Source organism: Balaenoptera physalus, assembly GCF_965194825.1.
Source record: "Balaenoptera physalus genome assembly, chromosome: 14".
NCBI classification, from domain to species: domain Eukaryota; kingdom Metazoa; phylum Chordata; class Mammalia; order Artiodactyla; family Balaenopteridae; genus Balaenoptera; species Balaenoptera physalus.
This window is the reverse complement of record NC_138893.1, coordinates 34,258,794-34,278,450: the sequence shown is the minus strand read 5'-3', so window position 1 is coordinate 34,278,450 and position 19,657 is coordinate 34,258,794. Positions and strand designations below refer to the sequence as shown.

Below are 19,657 nucleotides of genomic sequence, written 5' to 3'. Positions count from 1 at the left end.
GACTGAGAAGGGAAACCCTGAGACTGCCAACCGCAGGCCGGTCATGGGAAGGCCTGGTGTCCACGCCAAGAACACTTAGCAAAAAAGAAGAACCGGGTCTCTTGAGTTATTTTGGTATATTTTCCAGAGCTTGGTTAACCCTATTGCAGCTCCTGTCGGGACAGGGTGAGAACATCCCCCACTGGTGAGGCCGCCTGGGTCTGGGACCCTCGGTGTGACCTGGAAGGATGGTCGGCCGCTCTCCTACCAGACTCTACAGACTCTACCAGAGCAGCTGCCCCACCGTGGACAGCAGCCGTGCCCAGCGCCCAACCCTGCCCCAGACGGTGCTGGAAAAGGATCCCCCCTGGGCCCGTGTGATGACTCCCGGCCTCAACCTGAGGACTGCCCGTGGGAGCGCGTGCACCCAGGTCTGCCTCCCAGACACCCCCCAAGCCCGGGACCATCCTCCCCGCCTGGCAGTGCATCAGCCTCAGCGATGCCCAGCAGAAGCCAGCACTCCAACGCTGCGCCCAGGAAGTGCACGTTTAGGAGAAGCAAACTCACTTTAGTATCAGCCCCAGAGACAAAAATCGGGCCAGAGCAAAGGCAAAGGCATCGGCAGCCCACGCTCCGACGAGCGTTCCGCTGTACGTTCTGGCTCCTCTCCCTCATCCAATAAGCGTGCTTTCAATTTTTCCCTTGGGAAAATAAAACAAAACCTTTTACCCCACATCCCCCTATAGTTAGTGACTTCTTACTGAAACATCTCAAAAGAAAAAAATGTGCATTTTGTGTCTCCACTTTCTCCCTCCCACCTGCTCCCCGGCCCCTGGCTTCTGCCCACCTTGCCAGCTCGGCCTCCCACTAGCTCACTGACGTCCTTCTCCTGGACTGCTCTCTGGCCCCTGGCCCTGCTCAGCGCCGCTGCCCTCTCAGGATTCCCCAGCACCTCTGTGCTTCTGTCTCCTTTGCCAGCTCCTGTCCCTCTGTCCCCCTCACCCCCATAAATTCTGGGGTTTCCCAAGTTCTGCCCTAGGCTGAACGCTTTCCTAGCCACACGCTCTCCCAAGATTTCAGCCCATCCCTCTCCCCGAAGCTACTGACCATGTAGCCAACTGATTTCTAGGAATGTGGGCTTGGATGTCCCACAGACACACCTCACACCTAACACCAAGGAAAGAAGCGGTCCCCTCCTGGCAGGGGGTCCTGCCGTCTCTACTCCAGGAAGCCGGGAACAGTGATCCCCCAATGCCTCTCTCACCCTGCACCCTGCCTGTCACTGAGTCCTGCTCGTCTCGCCAGCCCATTCCCCTCTGTCCCCCTCACTCTACCAGAGATGGACAACGGGACAGGACACATAAGGAAATTAAAGGATCAAGCCACTACCTTTATTAATATCAGCTTCAGAAAGAGAGTGAGGCAAAGAAAATGTCAAGTAAACGATTTGAGAATATTTCTGAGAACAGGCTCAGGAAATGGAAAGCAGTTGGAGGGACAGCGAATGACTCTGTAGAGAGCAGCAAGGAGAAACCTAGGCGCCGGCAAGGTTGGTGAGGGGAGGCGGCAGGGCTGGGGATGCAAAGAAATGTCCCAAAATGGCAGGAACTCAGGGGCATCTGGGAACCCAGGCAGGAGGGATAAAGAAGGCAGCAGAAAGAAGCCGTTAGACCCCCAGGTCCCGACCCCCAGCTCTGAGCAGTTATCCACCCCCCACCCCCGAGAGCCTGGAGTTTTCTTCTCTAAAGAAATTGACTCAGGGAAGCTGCAGACAGAGACACGAAGGAGGGCAAGGAAGAGATGCCAAACTGAACACAAGGGTTAAGTGAAATTCCGCACACAGACGCCCAGCAAATTTCTCCCAACCCAGCTGATTGGAGGTATGTTTAGTTTACAAACACATCGGGGGACTTCCCTGGTGGCACACTGGTTAAGAATCCGCCTGCCAATGCAGGGGACACGGGTTCGAGCCCGTCCGGGAAGATCCCACGTGCTGCAGAGCAGCTAAGCCCGTGTGCCACAACTACTGAGCCTGCGCTCTAGAGCCCGTGTTCAGCAACAAGAGAAGCCACCACGGTGAGAAGCACGTGCACTGCAACGAAGAGCAGCCCCTGCTTGCCACAACTAGAGAAAGCCTGTGCACAGCAACGAAGACCCAACACAGCCAAAAATAAGTAAATAAAATAATTTTAAAAATAAAATACAAAATAAAATAAAATATAAACACATTTGGCTTGTGGCCACCAGGAAGAGACTAGAGGGCCCCAGTCTATAGAAAACAAAAGTAGAAAAATTCCATAGGAAGATTTAAAGATAAAGTTGAAATCTCCAAAAGAAAAAGTAGGAGCCAAAAGCCACAAAGATGAAAAACTAGGAGGGTAAAAAAGATAAAATTAAGGGCTCAGTCCAGGAGAGGAGGACCATCACTGGGAAAGAAACTAGAGAAAACGGATGGAAAGAAGTTACTAAAAAATAATGATGATAAAAATAACAATATAAGAACATCTCCCAGAACTACAAATTTCCAGATTAAAAGGTTCCACAAAATGCCCCACACGATGAATGAGCCTCACCCCCCTCTAAGCCTCTGACTGTACAGTTTTAGAATACTGGTGATGAAAAAGCAAAGAAAACAAAACAGCTTACATGTAACATACTGATTCTTAACAAAAATGGAAGATAATGGGACAATGTCTTCAAAATTCTGAGTGAGTTTTAACGTAGAATTCAATTCTATGCTCCATCAGATTATCCATGAAGCAGGAGAAGAGGAAAAAATAACATTTTCACTCAACATGATCTTTAAAGGTCTACCTGCCATGTGCCCTTTCACAGGAAGCTATTGCTGGTCATGCTCTCCCAAAATGAGGGAGTGGCTCCAGACAGATGAGGATCTGGGTCCAGGAGGCAGGGGAGGGACAGAGGGAATGGCCACTGGTGGCAAAGGAAGACCTGGGGGCGCCCTACTGGGTGGGGTAGTCAGGGGGCCCCGGGAGGAGTCCCCAGGGGAACTCGGACTGCAGAGATGATCTGAGAGACCTGTGTAACACCGTATCGAGAAGCATTTTAAAGGGCTATCCAAGAGTATAAAAATAAGAAAAGCAAAAAACGGCCCAAGAAGAAAAAAATGTAATCGTAGCATCCTCTTTGGCTCAGCAGCAAACAGTAAACAATAAAGTTTTAATAAGGAAAATTCAGTAGACAGGGATGTAAAGTAAGTGAAACCTTGGTTACATTAAGAAGACAGTAGAGGACGTCGGAAAGTTACACAGTGAGCCAGGAAGGAGTGGAGATGCCGGGCAGGCCCACGCCAGACCCCAGCCCACGCCGTGAGCAGCTGAGTTTCTATCCGGTCCCGGCTGGACCTGGCCAAGTGCACGTCAAAGGTCAGAAAGACACAGCCCAAACCAGAGACAGTGAAATCTGGAGGGTGCTGAGGGAATGAACGCTTCTTACTCCATCTGCTTGTGAACTGAATGACTTTCGTGTAAGGAGCACTCATCACTTTTGGATTTTTAAGTAGTTTTTTGTTTTTTTTTTTAAATAAAGAAGATGGTGTTTTAGCCTTTCAGGAAAACCTTTACTATTACTTTAAATAAGAACATCAAACACTCTAAAACCCTGGATCAAGTTTTAGTGTTAAATAAATACGATAAAATTAATAAATACCATAGACCCCTCCCCCCATAACTGTTAACTCTAAAACGCTATAAAAATGCATGGTACTATTATATTTAAATATCAGTGCAAGGGAAAAGCAAACTGTACAGAAGATAAATAAATTATACAAGGTACCAGAGATCTGGCTGGATAATTATAGTAAAAAGATGAAAAAAAAAAAAAACCAACCAGCACAGGTCTTATTTAAATAGATGCAAAAGTGAGACTTGCATCAATCCCACAACTGCCGTAGTTCACTGTAGAGATTAATGGTCCACAAACTTCATGCTGGATCAGACGTAATAAGTCTGATTGTGAAATGCAGTTGGGCTGACTTCTCCCTGTGCTATGTCCTCTCTGCTTCTTAAAATCAGTGAAACAGAACTTACTTCTGGTTCTACTTCCCCTGCAGCCAGACCCACTACATGGTCTGGAGCGGAGACCTGGGCTGCATCCCGGCTCTGTCTGCACCGAGCTGGACGGCTGTAGGCGAGCCACAGCTTAACCTCCCAGACCACAGACCAGCATCTGGAAGGGTGGGAACTGTCACGACACTGAGTGTGATGACCCAGACCAAGATGTGGACCCCGCAGGCCTCACACGTGCTCCTCCCCTTCCCAGCTCTGTCTGCATCCTCAGGCAGCTGACAGCAAAGCAGCATTCATTGCCCAGAACCAACATCCAGGCCTCAGGACACAAACCTTCAAGGAGTCACATGCTAGGTGTCAGGGCTGGGGGAGCAGAGAGGGGCTGCCACATTCTGGAAGCTCTGGCTGTAGGATGTGGACGGGCCAGTGCAATCCAACCCCGTGGCTTTTCAGTGTTCACCTTGACACCCCGGTTCTCCAGCTGTGGCCCCAGTCTCAGACCCAGCAGACCCAGCCTACCCCTCAAGCACAAGCCTCCCGCCTTCTGGTCTTCCTTCAGCTCTTGCCTCCAGGCCTTCCTCCCCACAGGCTGTCCCCTCTTCCAGGAACACTCCCCCCATCTCCAAACTCCACTTAGATGTCAGCTTAGCAGTCACTTCCCCAGGGACCTTCCCGACACCCACTGCCTGTGCTCCCACGGATCCTGCACTTCCCATTTCTGTTCTCGTCACACTTGCAAAGGCTTGTTGAACAAGCAGCTTCCCCTCTAGAGGCCTGTTCCCTAAAGAGTCTCATCTGTCTTGTCCCTGTGTGTCACCCATGCTTTTCACAAGGCCTGGCCCCGAGCAGGCGCGCTGCAAAGATCTGGCAAACTCAACTGAATTGAGGGCCACGTCAGCATCACGTGCAGGGAAAACGATTGGGCGGCTCAGGGGGCAGGTTCAAGTCCCAGCGCAGCCGCGTGGGGACCCCAGCTGCCTGGGCTGTACACTGCAGGGGTGGCTGGCTGGCCTGTCAGCCCCTCTAACCTCCAACACGCAAATTAAGGCAGAGAAATGGACATCTGTCTGCCTGCTTGACTCTGAGCTAGGGTTTTAGGGTGAGGCCGGGTGAATCCACTGCCCAGGCCAGCATTTATTGACGGTTGTCCCTGGGCCCTGTGCTGGGTGCTGGGGGCAAAGGATTGCGATGGGCATCCCTGCCTGAAGGGGCACAGCCAACACCTGAGACCATTCACCAACCCAAAGGGCTCAGATAAAGTCATCCAGGGTGAAGAAGCAGGAAGGAAGCAAATGCCCAGCATCATGCCCGGGATGGCTTTCTGGGCTGACCTAGGGAATTCAGCTCAAGGGATCTTGGAATCCATCCTTGCAGAGGGGAAGGTGATAGAGCGAAGGTCACACTGCTCCATCTTGGGGAAAGGGTGTCTGAGGTGGAAAAGCCTTTGAATAAACCAATGAGAGACATTTTCTGCAAACGCATAATGGCTTTTGGCCTCATGGATTCCAGCTTTTGGAGTCAGAGGCTTAAAAACTGGCAGCCCACAAGCCACATCTGCCCATGGATATGTTTTGTTTGGCAGGCAAGGTTTTACATTTTTAAAAAATTAGTTCCATCATTTATAAAATTGGATGGTTTCACATAAGAATCCAAATGTCCAGCTTCTCTGGAAAAACAGGCAGCATCAGACTAAAGATGGGAGAAGATGCCTTAGGAAGCAAGGTCCCTCAGGGTTCTGGAGCAAGGGTGGGCAAGCGAAGACCTAGGTGCGTAGAACCCAAAGCAGGGAAAGCTCAGACGGCCACAGACCCCAAAGCGTTCACTGCCAAAGTCAGCTAAACAACCAGCTACAGCCTCTGGAGGCAGGGCAGGCCACCCCCTGATGGCCCCAATCCCCACCACTCCCTGCAGCCTCATACAAAAAAACCTCACTCGTGCACATTATTACCGGCTCCTGTAGGCATTTAGCCACTAGCTTCTTAGAAATACACAGGCATGAGCCTCGTAAACACACCCAATCCACCAGCCTCCTTCCCCATAATCTCCTCCACCTCCCCAACACCCAACCTTCAGTGGCAGAAAATCTGGCTGGCATTGGAGCTAAAGGCTACCTCCTGCAAAGAGCACACATCCACCCAGGAGAACAGTCAGAAACTTTCTATGTGGGATGCCTGCCAACTACAAGGTGTTTCGTAAAGATATACTGAATAATTGACAATCCATCTAAGGCGCGTAGTGCTTTTATCACCACACATCTGCTTTACGGTGTCCGTACAAAACACAGACATGTCAAACTCTGGGGGAAGCATTCACACAATTTATTCATGAAAAAGAAATCATACTCGATGAGAAACTCTCAATGACTTAAATCATTATTTTTACTTTAAACATTTGTCCATTTGAACAGTTCCATTTAAAAATAGATTAACAAGGCTTCCCTGGTGGTGCAGTGGTTAAGGGACACGGGTTCGAGCCCTGGCCCGGGAAGATCCCACATGCCACGGAGCAACTAAGCCCATGCGCCACAACTACTGAGCCTGAGCTCTAGAGGCCGCGAGCCACAACTACTGAGCCCAAGTGCCACAACTACTGAAGCCCACGTGCCTAGAACCCGTGCTCTGCAACAAGAGAAGCCACTGCAATGAGAAGCCCGCGCACCGCAACGAAGAGTAGCCCCTGCTCACTGCAACTAGAAAAAGCCCGCGTGCATCAACGAAGACCCAACGCAGACAAAAATAAATTAATTAATTAATTTTTAAAAATAGATTAACACACTTTCTTAAAAAATTGTTAATATTTGATCAATACAAAATAGGCTATTCTGAAGCTTAAATCTTCCCCAAAATCCAATGTGGATCAGATTTCCCTAGGCAATTTCAAAATTTATTGGAAAGGCAAATGTAACTTTATAAGGAGAGAAGAAAATTACCAAGAATGTGATTATAGAGTAGAAGTACCTGCTTTTTATCTTGTGTTTTCTTAAAATCTTCACATGCTAGCCAAAATAAAACATTTTCTTCACTGAATTCCTTTTTTAAAAATTCCTACGGATGAAAAGAAGAAAAAATATCAAACAGTATTCTACTTAAAAAACAAATAATGCATTTCCCTTTAAGAACTAAGTCAAAATTCAACAAATGAGGGTGTTCATTCACCCTGTAAAAGCTTCACCCTGAAAACAAAGTGTATGTTGAATGTTAAAGCTGGAATTTCATATGCATTTGAACTTAATGGGTTTGACACTGTGAAGAAGAGTAAAAATGAAGTAGGAATCTACTCACAATTCTCAACTGACAATAAATTACCAAAAAGTAAATTAAAGTGGAAGATATATTAGTTCCTTCCAGTGTTTAAACAAAGTACATTTCTCCAAAATCAGGCTCATTTTTTTAAACAAAAGAAAAGAAAACACACTAAGCATGTCTAAAAATGCCACAGTGAAAACTATTTCAAGCTGGAGGTGTGCTTTCTTTTGGCAGATGTTGGGGGCTCAGTGGCACAGCCAGCTATCCTGCTGTGCACGGAAAAGTTTTCTCCCCGAGATCTAGACGGTGCTCTAGATGGTGGCCCTGTGTCCAGAAATGCCTGCTACCCCCTCCTTGGAGTCTGCTACAGAGACCAACAGCATGAGGGCTTATCCTGGCCTGACCCAAGACTTAAAGACAGACGTCAGTGGGACTCAGGCAGATACAAGGCATTCTTGAAATTCACCTGTGCTTCTTCTGACACTTGGGGTTTCTGCAGGCCATTTCTAGGCAGTCCTGACACTTCCCCACCCACCTGCCCTCCTCTCTGAGTTCATCTTCACTTTGTCAGCTGATGTCCAGCCTCTTTCACTCTGTTAATATGTATCCTGAGAATCCCCAACATACAAGTGAACAAAGCTTCACACCAGAGAGACCCAGACCACCCCCTCCCAGGTGTCACAGAGCTGGAAATTCTTTGTAGATTCTGCCAGTGAGCACAGTACCTCTTCCTCATCACCCCACCCCCCTCCCATCCAGCTATATAAAAACCAGAAAGAGGGACTTCCCTGCTGGCACAGTGGTTAAGACTCCGCACTCCCAATGCAGGGGGCTCAGGTTCAATCCCTGGTCAGGGAAATAGATCCCACATGTATGCCGCAACTAAGAGTTCGCATGTCACAACTAGGGAGCCCATGTGTTAAAACTAAGGAGCCCGCCTGCCGCAACTAAGACCCGGTGCAACCAAATAAATAAATTAAAAAAAAAAAAAAAACAGAAACAGTCTGTGCACGCCCCTCCGTGCTGGTCCATGACTACCCAGGAAAGCATTTCCATCTTGGTCATGACAGGTGAGAAGTTCTGCTTCTCAAGTCGGGACAGACAGTGTTAAAACCTGGCCTGTGTTCCACCCACAGGCTTCTAAACTGCTTTGTATGTGCATCAAGCCCGGTGAACAACGAAAAAAGTCAAACCCTAAATCTTTTCACGCCTTCCGGGTCTTCAAGCAGATTCTCCAGAGAAGCCGCCCATTTGGCTGTGCTCTTGGGATTCTGGTGGCTGCTGCTGGAACTCCCATCACTGTCGTGGATGTCTGCAAAGCAAAGTTTAGACTGTGTATGTGGCCCAAAGACACTGTCATCTTACAACGGGCATTATGATCGTCATCATCACCATTATGGCTAAGATGTAATAGTAAGCTATATGCCAGAATCTACTCTCCGTGCTTAACACAGTGAATTCATTCTAGTCCTGACAACAGCCTTATGAAGGGGCTGCTGCTATTCCCTCCATTTTACAGATGCGGAAAACTGTGGCTCCCAGTTAAGAAGGGACTTGTCATTTCCCAAGACTCCCCATATATCCTTCCCCCACCCACGTGTCCACTGGCTGACCCACAGGCAGCCTTCAAGTCTCCCTCAAGCCCTCCTCCCAGGGACCTTGACTCAACAGCAACTCTTCCCCATTACATTCTGTGCACAGTCTTATAATTACCCTGCTGTGTTGTGACAGCACGACCGGCTCTCACCAGTCCAAAAGCTCCTCTGCATCTTGATGTATCTCCAGCAGGTAGCTCATTGCCTGGCACATAAATTAAAGTGTGTACCAGGGCCGGGACTAGGGTGGGGAAAGGGAGGCACTGGCCAGAGGTGCAAAATTTAAGGGGGTGCCCAAAAAGCTCAGGCATCATATAAATGAGGTTTTCATGCAATATTCTGAAAAATCAAAATTAATGCAAAAAAACTCCATAATGAGCAAAATACCAAAAATTTAAATAAAGACAGGATCATTATAACTGATTTTTCCTTGTGCCTCTCAGGCTCCAATATGTCTCGGTGGGACGCTGTTACGACGGGCATAGGCTAAATGAATCAGTGACTTTGCACCTGCACATCTGCTGCACTCTCTTACTCTTACCTCTAAAAAGAGCCTCTTGACTAAAGGAAAGGGGACGGGGACCTCCAACTAACACACTCTGGCTACTTGCCTGAAGGAGGAAGTAACAACACAAACACACCTCATCTACAGAATTTGGCCCCTTCCTGGAGTCAAGGGAAAATCCATGGAATGTCACTTCAGATGGGCACAGGTTCCAAAGCCAGTTTTGCCAATTCGAACTATGTGAACATGGGCAAAACTCTGTGTAAAATGAAGATAATCCCCCTATCTCTTGGGGTTATCAGAAGGATTAAAGGAGGAAACACATCAGGCACCTAGATGCTCACAGTGAACCCTCAAAAAATATTAGTTCTTCTCTCTGCTTCCTTAAAATAATGATTTATCAAGTGAACTATTTTTATAGCTAATACTTCTTTTCTCCACTGCTCTCTTTTTTTTTTCAAAGTAGAGACATGTCTCTCTAAAGAAAAGTTTGAATCTGGGAGAAAATAAACTTTAAATTAAGAAATCAGCAAAACAAAACATTTTAAAAGGATAAATTTTAAAAGTCTTATGAATATTAATTGCTGCAAGTAGCTAGGCAGTCGGTCATATGGTTTCAAATGTTTTTGGAGGAAAGTTGTATCAGAATATGTTGAACATGGAAGTAACTCAGCTTCTGTGATCTATTGTATTCTATTGGAGGTCAACAAACATATTAATTTCTCAAGCAGCTGAGACTCGGTCTCCTAGCATCTGGGAAAACTACCTGGGTTCTATACACTGACTGGCTGATTTGGGCTAAATAAAGCAGAAGCAATATGCATTGGTGATGGAGCACATAAGAGAGTTGTCTGGGACAAATCCATTCCTTTACTTGAGAGGCAAACTCACTCAAACATCACAAATGGACCTGACACTTCTCTAAAGTGAACCTTCAGTTCGTGGATATTAAATTAGTTCTCTGCTCTCTTTGCAAATGTTAAAACGGCAAGCTTCTGAACACTGCATTTCTTCCCAACGAAGTATAAATCAAATTAAAAGATCATTATCGTAAGAAATTTCTGCAACAGGGTTCATTCTGCCAAGCATTTCACAAATTTACTCCCTGTTCTTTACCCGAAGAATACAATTTGACAGTTTACTCCACTCCCCTAGCAGATCTTCTCTTAAGTAAATAAATTAGAGACATAAGTTCACTGTTCCGGAAAAATCGTAGGTAGCCAGAAATTTCTCTCGCCATTGCAGAACAACTGCTTTGGCTATAACTTTTCACCCTTGGCCTGTAGTGATTCCAAAACTCTTGACGTTCTTTTCAATAATAAACCAAACCACATTTGGGTTTTCATGGCCTCACTGTCTTGCAAATAAATACACTTGGTGGATTCCCATTTAGCCAATAGAGTGCTCTGGTTAACTAGGTCTTCTGGTTAACTGAGAGATAAGATAGCCATCCCCACCATGAGACAATTGCTCCCTCACTCCCCTCTTTTATTTCATACTCTAGTCATTTTGCATGTTAGGTTTCTGTGCTGGCTTTCGTGTGAACAAAAAGTTTTACAACTCAAAACCCACTCATCTGATCTAGTCTCCTTATTTAACAGACTGAGAAATAAAGGTCCAGAGGGTAAGGTGACCCAGCTAAGGAACTGCTGGATGGAACCAGTACTGGGACTTAAATATGCGGGCAATTGTCCCCACCAGGACCACCTCTATGGAACCCCAGGGTGCCTCGGAACACAGGAGTTTGCAGATGGGTGGCCCTTCCTTTCAGTTCCCTCCTAGGCTACCATTTCCCTTCCATCGATGTCATGAAATACATCTATGGCTGACACTGTTACAGAAGGCACAGAATTTTCAGGGCTGGCCCAGAAAGCATACCAAGACACAGAAAGTATCTCGAATAGCCATGGTTATCAGTTTCTGGCTTTGGTGTCATGGATAAAGAGAAATTTCTTCTTGCCCTTCTGCTTACCTTCTGCCCTAGCAGACCTTTTACTATAGGAATCTTCTGCTCAAACTCTACTGCCATGTGTTTTCACTTTTCCAGAAATACTGACTTGAATTTTGCCAAGACTTCCTGATTGTCTTTCAATTTTGATTAAGGTCTTTGGCTTAAAAGGCTTGATTGCTCCAGTTAGAGCAACATTCGCAAACTCCATTCACTTAGTGATGTCTCTCTTTTCCAAGTCATTATCCCCAACCTCCAGTGAGACTGGCAGAGGTCCACTCCATTTGGCAATGCCCTAAGAGACTGCCCCCCAACCTGAGGCATTTCCATTTCTCAGGATCCTTGTCGGCACAAGTAGACTTCCACTATTTTCCAACGCGTGTAAGTAAGGGCTTCCTAAGACAACTTGGTTCACTTTAAATGTTACAATCAGTCCAATGATGTATAGGAGAAAGAAAGAACCTTTCTTCACAGCAAGCAAGTTTACTTCTGAGCTTAAGAATAAAGCAAAACCAAGAGTTCCCAGCTTCCCAACTCCTTCCCAGTTCCCGGCACTTGGAAACACAAAGGTCCAACACTCTTCTTTCCTTTTTCATTGATAAAAGTTTCCATTTTAGATGGATTACACAAGAAGGTAGGTTGGGGATGCACAGCTGGAAAAAGAGTTAAAGCTATCTTTCTAGCAGCTTTAAGATCACTCAAGCTAGTAAGGAGCAGTTGGTGATGACATTTGTTTGTTTTCATTTTGTCCAGCTCTGCTCATTTGTTGTTGTCATTTAGATCATCTGTAAAACATTTCTGCAATGAAAAAAATAATTTTTTTTTACCTCCTGGGCCCTTCAAAGCATTTTAGATCTTCAGATTTTTGCAGGCACGATACTTACGTTTCAATATACTCATGTTCAGATGAATCTGTCATTGGCTAATAATAACCATTAACACTTAACGAATTATTCACAATGTGCTGGGTACTATTCCAAGCTTTTTCCATGGGTTAAATCATTCTGTTCTCACAACGACCCTCAGATGTGGTTAGTATTATCCTCACTTCACAGATGAGGAAACAGAGGCACAGTAACTCGCAAGGGGCACCCAGCTAGAAACGGGGAGTCACGGTCCAAGCCCAGGTCGTCCTGCCTCCAGAGCCCAGGCCATCTGCCACAATGGCCTGCCATTGTTAGTTTTGATATTTGCTCATCTTCACACTCACAGAAGCCAGAACATGACGGCCTTAAAAAGAATGATAACACTTATGTGTGAGAAGACTGCAAAAACTAAGAGTCCAATTCCTTGCAGACAAAAACCCACCTACGACTGGGCCAGAATCATCCAGCACATAAACACAACGGGCATACGCTTTCCATTTACGTTTACGCTGTTCTGTGTGGTAAAAGCTGTTATTTCAAAGCCGGCACAGCATCCAGGTACAGAGGGCTGAGGCTGACTGCTTGCAGCATATTGTGTGATGCATTATTTATCGATGCTATGACGTCATATCTAACAGAGACCTTCTCCAGACATTAATTCCTTGGAAATCCATACTCAAAAGGCATCTCTAACACTCATCAGAACAAATTCCTGCTATTAGTCTTCAGGAAGGTCTGGCTAATGATCCTACATAGACAATTTCCCCAAGTCAGAGATTTTAGTAAAATCTCCAGCTTCCTCATATCCAGCTTCCTCAACAGCAGAGTCAACTTACATCCTCAGAGGGTTTGTCAAAGGCACCCCCCAAACGCACAGCACATTAAAGAAAACAAACTAAACATTCAAGCCCAGGAAAAGGCAGAAATGTGAACCCTAAATTCTAACGTGGTTTGGTATCACACACACACACACACACCATACTCCTTTAAAATACTCAGGGAAAGTACACACCCCACAAAACTGATTTAAAACCTCATATCACCTATATCACATCAAACATTACATTTTTTTAAAAAGTCATCCCACTTAGAAGCAGAGACTCCGTTTTCACCACTGGTGATCCGTGTAAGGCTCCAGAGAAACTGGGTCGTGGAAACCCTCTATCTAAATATTACTTAAGTGTTTATCAGCTCCAGTATCTAGCTTCTGAGGATAATGACCCTTCAGGCATGCAATTCCCTTGGTAGGGAGGTTTGCATGAACTGCCATTAGCAGAAAATAAAAACAAAAATGTTTTGAAATAATCATACTGATAGCAAGCATCAAAGACCGGAGCAGGCCAACAGGCTGGAGAGGTCAACTGGGCTCAGAAACGGCCTCATGGCAGTTTTCCCACGAGGTCTGAGGCCTCAGAAAAAGTCAAGTTGCTCAGGCGAGCCCTCCAGAGGCCCCCTGTGCACCTGCGTCTGCACCACACACACCCCTGCCTCTACTCTGCCCGCCAGCACCCAGCGATGGGTGAGCTGAGGGCATATCTGATAGCCAAAGGGGTGGGGACCCTTCCTTACGTGCCATGCTCTGGGGTCTTCCTGGGGAGGCCCCCGCAGCCCAAAACTCCGCTGCCTTCTCAGAGACGCTTTGTGCGAGACAGACGGTGGCTGCGGGGCTCCTGAGCACCCTTTTGGGTCCGGAGGAAAAACAAGCCTCAACATCCTCTTCTGAGTGGACTAAACAACAGATGGCCCCGGTTTCCACTTTCTACCAGAGGGAAGGAAATAAGAACGCCAGACTGTTATCTGTAGCCTCCCTAGAATCCTCACTTTCTAGGCAAAGGCCCAGAAAAAATAAAAACTACCCAGGAGCCCAATTCTGGAGGTGAAAGTGAAGACCCTGTCCGTATTTCTTCTCACTTTCCAGAAGCCCCCATGCTTCCTCTGGGACCTGACTTATGCAGAAATGTGTCCTTGCTCTCCCCTGGCCCCCACCTCAGGGCAAATAAGTAACTTCTTCCATCCGGTGTCAGTAGGGTAGACTGTGTATTTCTTGAGAGTAAGAGCTGTGTCTTCCTCAGGGTCTGCAGTGCCGGGCGCTCATGTATAGATTTATAGTGATAGCTGTTTTCTGATAGATTGTCAGGTTGAGCGGGGGACAAAGCAGAGAGGAGGATGACGGTTGTAAAAAGAGATGGCATTTACTGAACACTGACTACATCCCATCTCAACCTCACAGCCTTTGGAGGTTGGGCCCATCGGTGGCCCATTTTACAGATGAGGAAACTGAGGCACAACAAGGTTAAATCACTCGCTCCAAAGGGGAAAGCCAGGAAGTCGATGAGCTGGGACTCAACCCTAGGCTGTCTGGCTGCAGAGGCTGTTAAGGGAAGGGCAGGGAAAGATGCAAGAAATAAAAGGCGGGCCCTTTTTCTCAGGGAAATTAAAATTAATTGAGAAGATGAGGCCAGGCATTCCCAGATGGCCATCTGCCTGCAATGCCACACACTGCCATGAAGTTTTCTTCACTGGTCCATGAAAGAATGAGAATAAGCAGAAGGAAATATTTACCAAGTGAGCTGTGCTGATCGAGTGGGACAGTCTTGGGTTGTGTTTTTTAAGTAGATAATTACATTTATTTACAGGGTACAAAAGACAAGAGCTACACAAGGGAGCACAGTGGGACAGGTCTTCCTATCACCCCTGTCCTTCAGCGACCCAGAGCCTCTCCCCTAGAAGCAACAGCCTCTGGAAGATTCTTGTGTATCAGGACAAGTTCTTTACATGAGATTATATCTCTCCTACTATTTGGGCTGTTGAAACATCCTTATTTGTGGGATGATAAAGACAGTTGATGATGGTATTGTTGGTTTTTAATGTCCCAACTGGAGAAAGACAGAAAGAAAAGAAAGAAGGAAGGAAGTGGAGCAGAGAAGCAGGGAGGCAAGGAAGGAAAGAGAAAAGCCCACCGCTCCACACTCACTCTCTAAATACACACGAGCAAGATGACACACTGGATACTGTGTGAGGTCAGGCAGGCAGCTCTGGGCTCGGGTCAGAGATCTCAGTCCCCTGGTCTGTCCCTTCTGAAATGGGCAGCCTCTGCAGCTGTCCGGGGAGAGACAAGATGGGCAGGCTGCATTTCAGGTGCAGAGAGGGAGGCAGGAGGCCTGGAAGAGCGGGCCTCCTGGAGCTTTGGGAGAGGACACAGGACAGAGGTGGGAATGTCCAGCCACCCAGGGGTGGGGCGGGCAGCGGGGGGACTGGGCGAGAAGGCAAGCCAGATGAGGGGTCCCTGAGCCCACCACAGAGCGGGGGCAGCAGAGCCGACCCACAGGCACTCGGCGGGGCCCTCGAGAGACGGGAACCTACTGGGAAGGGAAATTGGTCCCCGGAAGTCTGCAAGGGACTGTTTGGCTCCAGTGTGCGCCTCCTGACAGCTCTTATCGCAGAGCTGCTTCTGTCGCCTGCCTGGGCCCCTGCTGCCACCCCCGGGGCTGCTGCCGTGGAGAGCTATCTGGGGGAAGCAGAAGAAACTGGTGAGCGTAAATTTAGTACAATTTAAACAGCAAGGTCCCAGAGCCCAGCGGCAGGGGGCCGAGGGGATTACTCAACCCCAGGGAGGGAAATGACTCAGTTCACCCAGAAAGCCCTAGGAAATGGCCCAGCCAGTCACCTGCCTGGTTTCCACAATTTCTAACAGTGAGTAAAGGAGACATCAGTTCAAATACCAAGTCTGTGAAGGCAAGTAAAGCACCCCGAGCGCCCGGCACCCACCAGTCCGCGAGCTGCCCGTGGTGGCGTTCAGGTCGGCACCGTGGACTCAGCTGGGGGGGAGGGGCGGACCACACGTGTATAAACCACGCCCCTCGCTCAGCCCCGCTTCTCTGTGCCCGCTGCGTTCTCCGTGAATCTGAAGGCCCGGCCCAGTGATTTTCTGCAGGGAAAACTTCCCCCAGCAGCCAAGCCGGCCCTGCCGCTGGGTTGTTACAACAGAGACATTAAATTATGTCAACTGTCATCTTTAAATAAAAACTTAAGCCCTGCCATAAATCTGAAACTGGTCCCAGAGGTTTAATGGGATAATGTATAATAGGCTCGGGGCGGGGGCGTGGGGAATTCCCCTGGCGGTTCAGCCCGTGTTCTGCTCGCAGCGGGTGGTGGAAGGCCGTGGCTCTGGCTTTGCTTTTCAAGCGAAGAGCATCCCATTTACCATCAGCAGTGCAGGTCGCTGCGGGGGGCAGGGTGGGTGCACAGAATCCTTGGCGGGGTCCTCACACTTCAGTGCCGTGAGAATCGACTGTCAAAAATGCAGCCAACTCTCCCTCCCACCTCGGGTCCGCAGGACTGAATCCGGGACGGGGCGGGGGGGTGGGGGGCGGGCTCTGGGGGGGCCTGGAAAGCTGCATTTTGTCTAGCCCACCTCCACTCCCACCCCCTTGTGGTTCGTGAACACACTTTGCGAAAGCTCAGGAAGGAGAATATTTGCACTTTGAATCGCACTTCGAAACTTGGAATTAAGCCTTGGGAGCACCAAACCTCAGTTTAAAGACATTGTCTCCAATAAGATTTTGCAGAAAAGCAAGAAAGGTTTGGAGTAAAAGGAGCTGGGAGGCAGGACTGCAGCCAGGCTCAAATCAGGGTCCAGCAGGGATGGATCCGGTTTTTGTGGGGCCAGAAACTTACACAATCTGGAGAACCACTTTAGGAAAAATAATTCAAAATTACCAAAAAAAAAAAAAAAATCAGTCCAGGGTCCCATGGACCACTTGGCTGGCTTCCCAGTGCCTTTGCCTCGGGGCCCACATTCCCCCCTTCTCACTGCTGGGTGGTGATGACCAAACTGGCAGGGGCTCATTTGTCCTTTCCCATCAGGGGGTAGACATTAAACCTAAAAATCATAAAGAAATCAGGCTCTTGGAAGTCAGGCATTTAATACCAATCCATGATTTTTAGCTACTGATCTTTCTATCAGTGACCTAACCACACTTCATCAGCCTTAAAATGTGTTACCCTGAAAGAGGTACACTCCACTGGTGTCCCTAAAACTGCCCCCAGTCTTTCTGGGGTACAACCTGCCCATATGCAACAGCACCCCAAAACCATGTATGGCCCATAATTCATTTGTTCTATTTGGAAGACTTCAACCCAAAAGCGAACTGTGCAGGGATGTTCAAAGCAGCTCTATTTATAATAGGAAAAGGCGGAAAAGATAACAGCTAACCATTATCACTCAGTAATGCCATGCACTGTACTAGGGACTTCATATATATGCTTTCATGTATTTGATTCCACAGCTCTACGGAACCCACTTTACAGATGGGAAAACGGACGCAGAGGTGTGCTGGTAAACCAGTTCTCCCAGGGAAAAACAAAAACAAAAAAACTTGATTTTTAGCATCTGCTGATTTCCACGGTGTAAATGGCCACTGGTAGCCAATTTCAAGCTACCTACGGTTTAGCAACCAGCTTCCAAATTTCCCAATAATTTAGCAGTTGGCTCAGAGGTAAAGTAACTTGCCCAAGGTAGCTGAATGATAGAGTCACGGTGGGAACCAGGAGTTGAACTTCAGAGTCCAGGCTCTGACCACCACTCCATAGGCCTGTGAATATCTAACAATAAGGAATGGCTAAAATGAACGCCCACAGGCGAATCCTTTGACCCACAGGTAACACAGAAAGGTTTACATGATCACTAACACTAACTCTAATATAAGCAATTTATAACTCTATGAAGTCCTGCTTTATTAGAGTTGTCCTAAATATTAAATGCAATAATTTGCAAAATTTGATGGATGAGAAACCAGCTTCGATTTAGTGTTTAAAGAAGGGTATTTTATTCCCATTTTGCAGATCCTTATCTGCACAGAGAGGCTCCACAGCTAGTAGTGGTGGAGGTGGGATTTGGACCCAGCCAACCTACTTTCAGTCCATCCTCTTCACCAGAGTGTCCCTCATAAAATACATTAGGTGAAAAAAAGATATGGGCCAACATGTACAGCCTCTTGGTACTAGCAGAAGTGTCTCGGAGTGGGAGGCGGCAGAAAAGCCTCTGAACTCCAGAGTCAGGCCGAGCTGGGTTTGAAAGATTCTCCATCACCTAAATGTGTCTTGGAGCACGTTACCTAATAGCTCCTGGCTTCAGTTCCCTTCTCCGTAAAGTGGGGAGAACAATGCCTATCTCAATGGGTTGCCCTAAAGGTCAAGAGAGAATTCACAAAACAGAGTGAACACAGACCCGGGCCCACAATTAGCGCTCAAAGGGGCTCAGCTATTAGGAGCAAAAAGGGTAAGATGGTTGGAATCAAGGGCATGGTTTCATCTTCACCATGGGTTCTTTGTCCTATCAAATCGTTCCAAATTGTGGCTGGTCCAGAGTGACAGCCAAACTGTATCCTTTGTCGGCTCTTCCCTGGCGCGAACTGCAGATGCGCCCTTCACCTGGTATTCACCCTCCTTCTCTGCCCCATAGTTCGGCTCCTCGGCGCAGAACAGAAGGCGTCCGGCAGCCAAGGCCTGGCAGCCCTGTCGGATGCCCGGGGTCCAGGCGTGCCTTTCCTGGCGCCGCGTGGGAATCATTCGCACCAACGCCCGCAGCGGAGGCAGAGGACTCCCGAAGGGAGGGAACTCGCGCGACGTTCTGCTTTCGGAATCTAGAGCCCATACTACCTCCAAAGTTAGGAGGTGTTTTGGATCTCCTTTTTCTCCCAGACCATCACTAAAAAGAAAACTGCTGTTGTTCCTCCTTTCAGACAAACTTCCTCCCCAGCGCGCTTCTCGGAGCTCTGCGCTCCCGCCGCGCTGGGACCATAGGGGCGCTGGACGGAGCAGGGAGAAGTGGCGCGTTCGGCCGGGGCTCCCCTCGGTGCGGCATCGCAGAGCCGCGCCCGAGCCTGGTAAGGATGCCCTGGGCGGGCAGCGCCTGCCCGGGCGGTTCATCGCAGCCCCTGCGGGCGCCCCAATCCCCAGCACGCGGGGTCCCGGGAGCTTACCTGACGGCGGCCGCTTCCTGCTCAGCCGACTCACGGCGCGGTTAAACATAGCCGCGGGCACCGCAGGGAGGAAGGAGGATCCGCTGGGCAGCGCGGCGGCTGAGCCGGAGGAAGGCGAGGAGGAGGAGGCCGAGGAGGAGGAGCCCGCTCAGCACCGCCCCGGAGCGTGCGGCCCCCACCCTGCCGCCCTCCTCCCAGCCAGACGCCGCGTGGCGCGCTCCGTGCGCCCTACCGGCCCGCCCAGGAGGGGCCCTGAGGCCCCGCGCCGGGGTGCCCGGGCGGGCAGGGCGCAGCCGGGTGACTCCCAAACGCCGGGACCTGGCCCAGATCCCAGGACGGAGCGCACTCTCTCGGAAGTAGTCCGCGCCGCCCGGGACTTAGGAGCACTGCCCAGGCTGTTCGCGGGTCCTGGGAACCCTTCGCCGCCCGGCGGGGTTCTCCAGAGAAGCCGCCCGAGCCCCGCCCTACCCTGCCCCCAGCTCCAGCGTCCATCCCTGCCTCCCGCCCT

At 48.7% G+C, this 19,657-nt stretch overlaps 1 protein-coding gene across 1 annotated transcript in view; it reads right to left on the bottom strand.

Moving 5' to 3' along the window:
* RGS10 (regulator of G protein signaling 10) overlaps nt 1-19,350 on the bottom strand; it is a 37,148-nt gene extending 17,798 nt beyond the window's left edge. The window contains exons 1-3 of the mRNA XM_082424848.1: nt 19,150-19,350; nt 8,446-8,564; nt 6,965-7,051 (exon numbers count right to left, since the gene is read on the bottom strand). Coding sequence (XP_082280974.1) covers nt 6,965-7,051; nt 8,446-8,564; nt 19,150-19,198 — 255 coding nt within the window. The 5' untranslated portion in view covers nt 19,199-19,350. The remainder of the gene's footprint in view (nt 1-6,964; nt 7,052-8,445; nt 8,565-19,149) is intronic.
* Between the last annotated feature and the right edge of the window lie 307 nt (nt 19,351-19,657).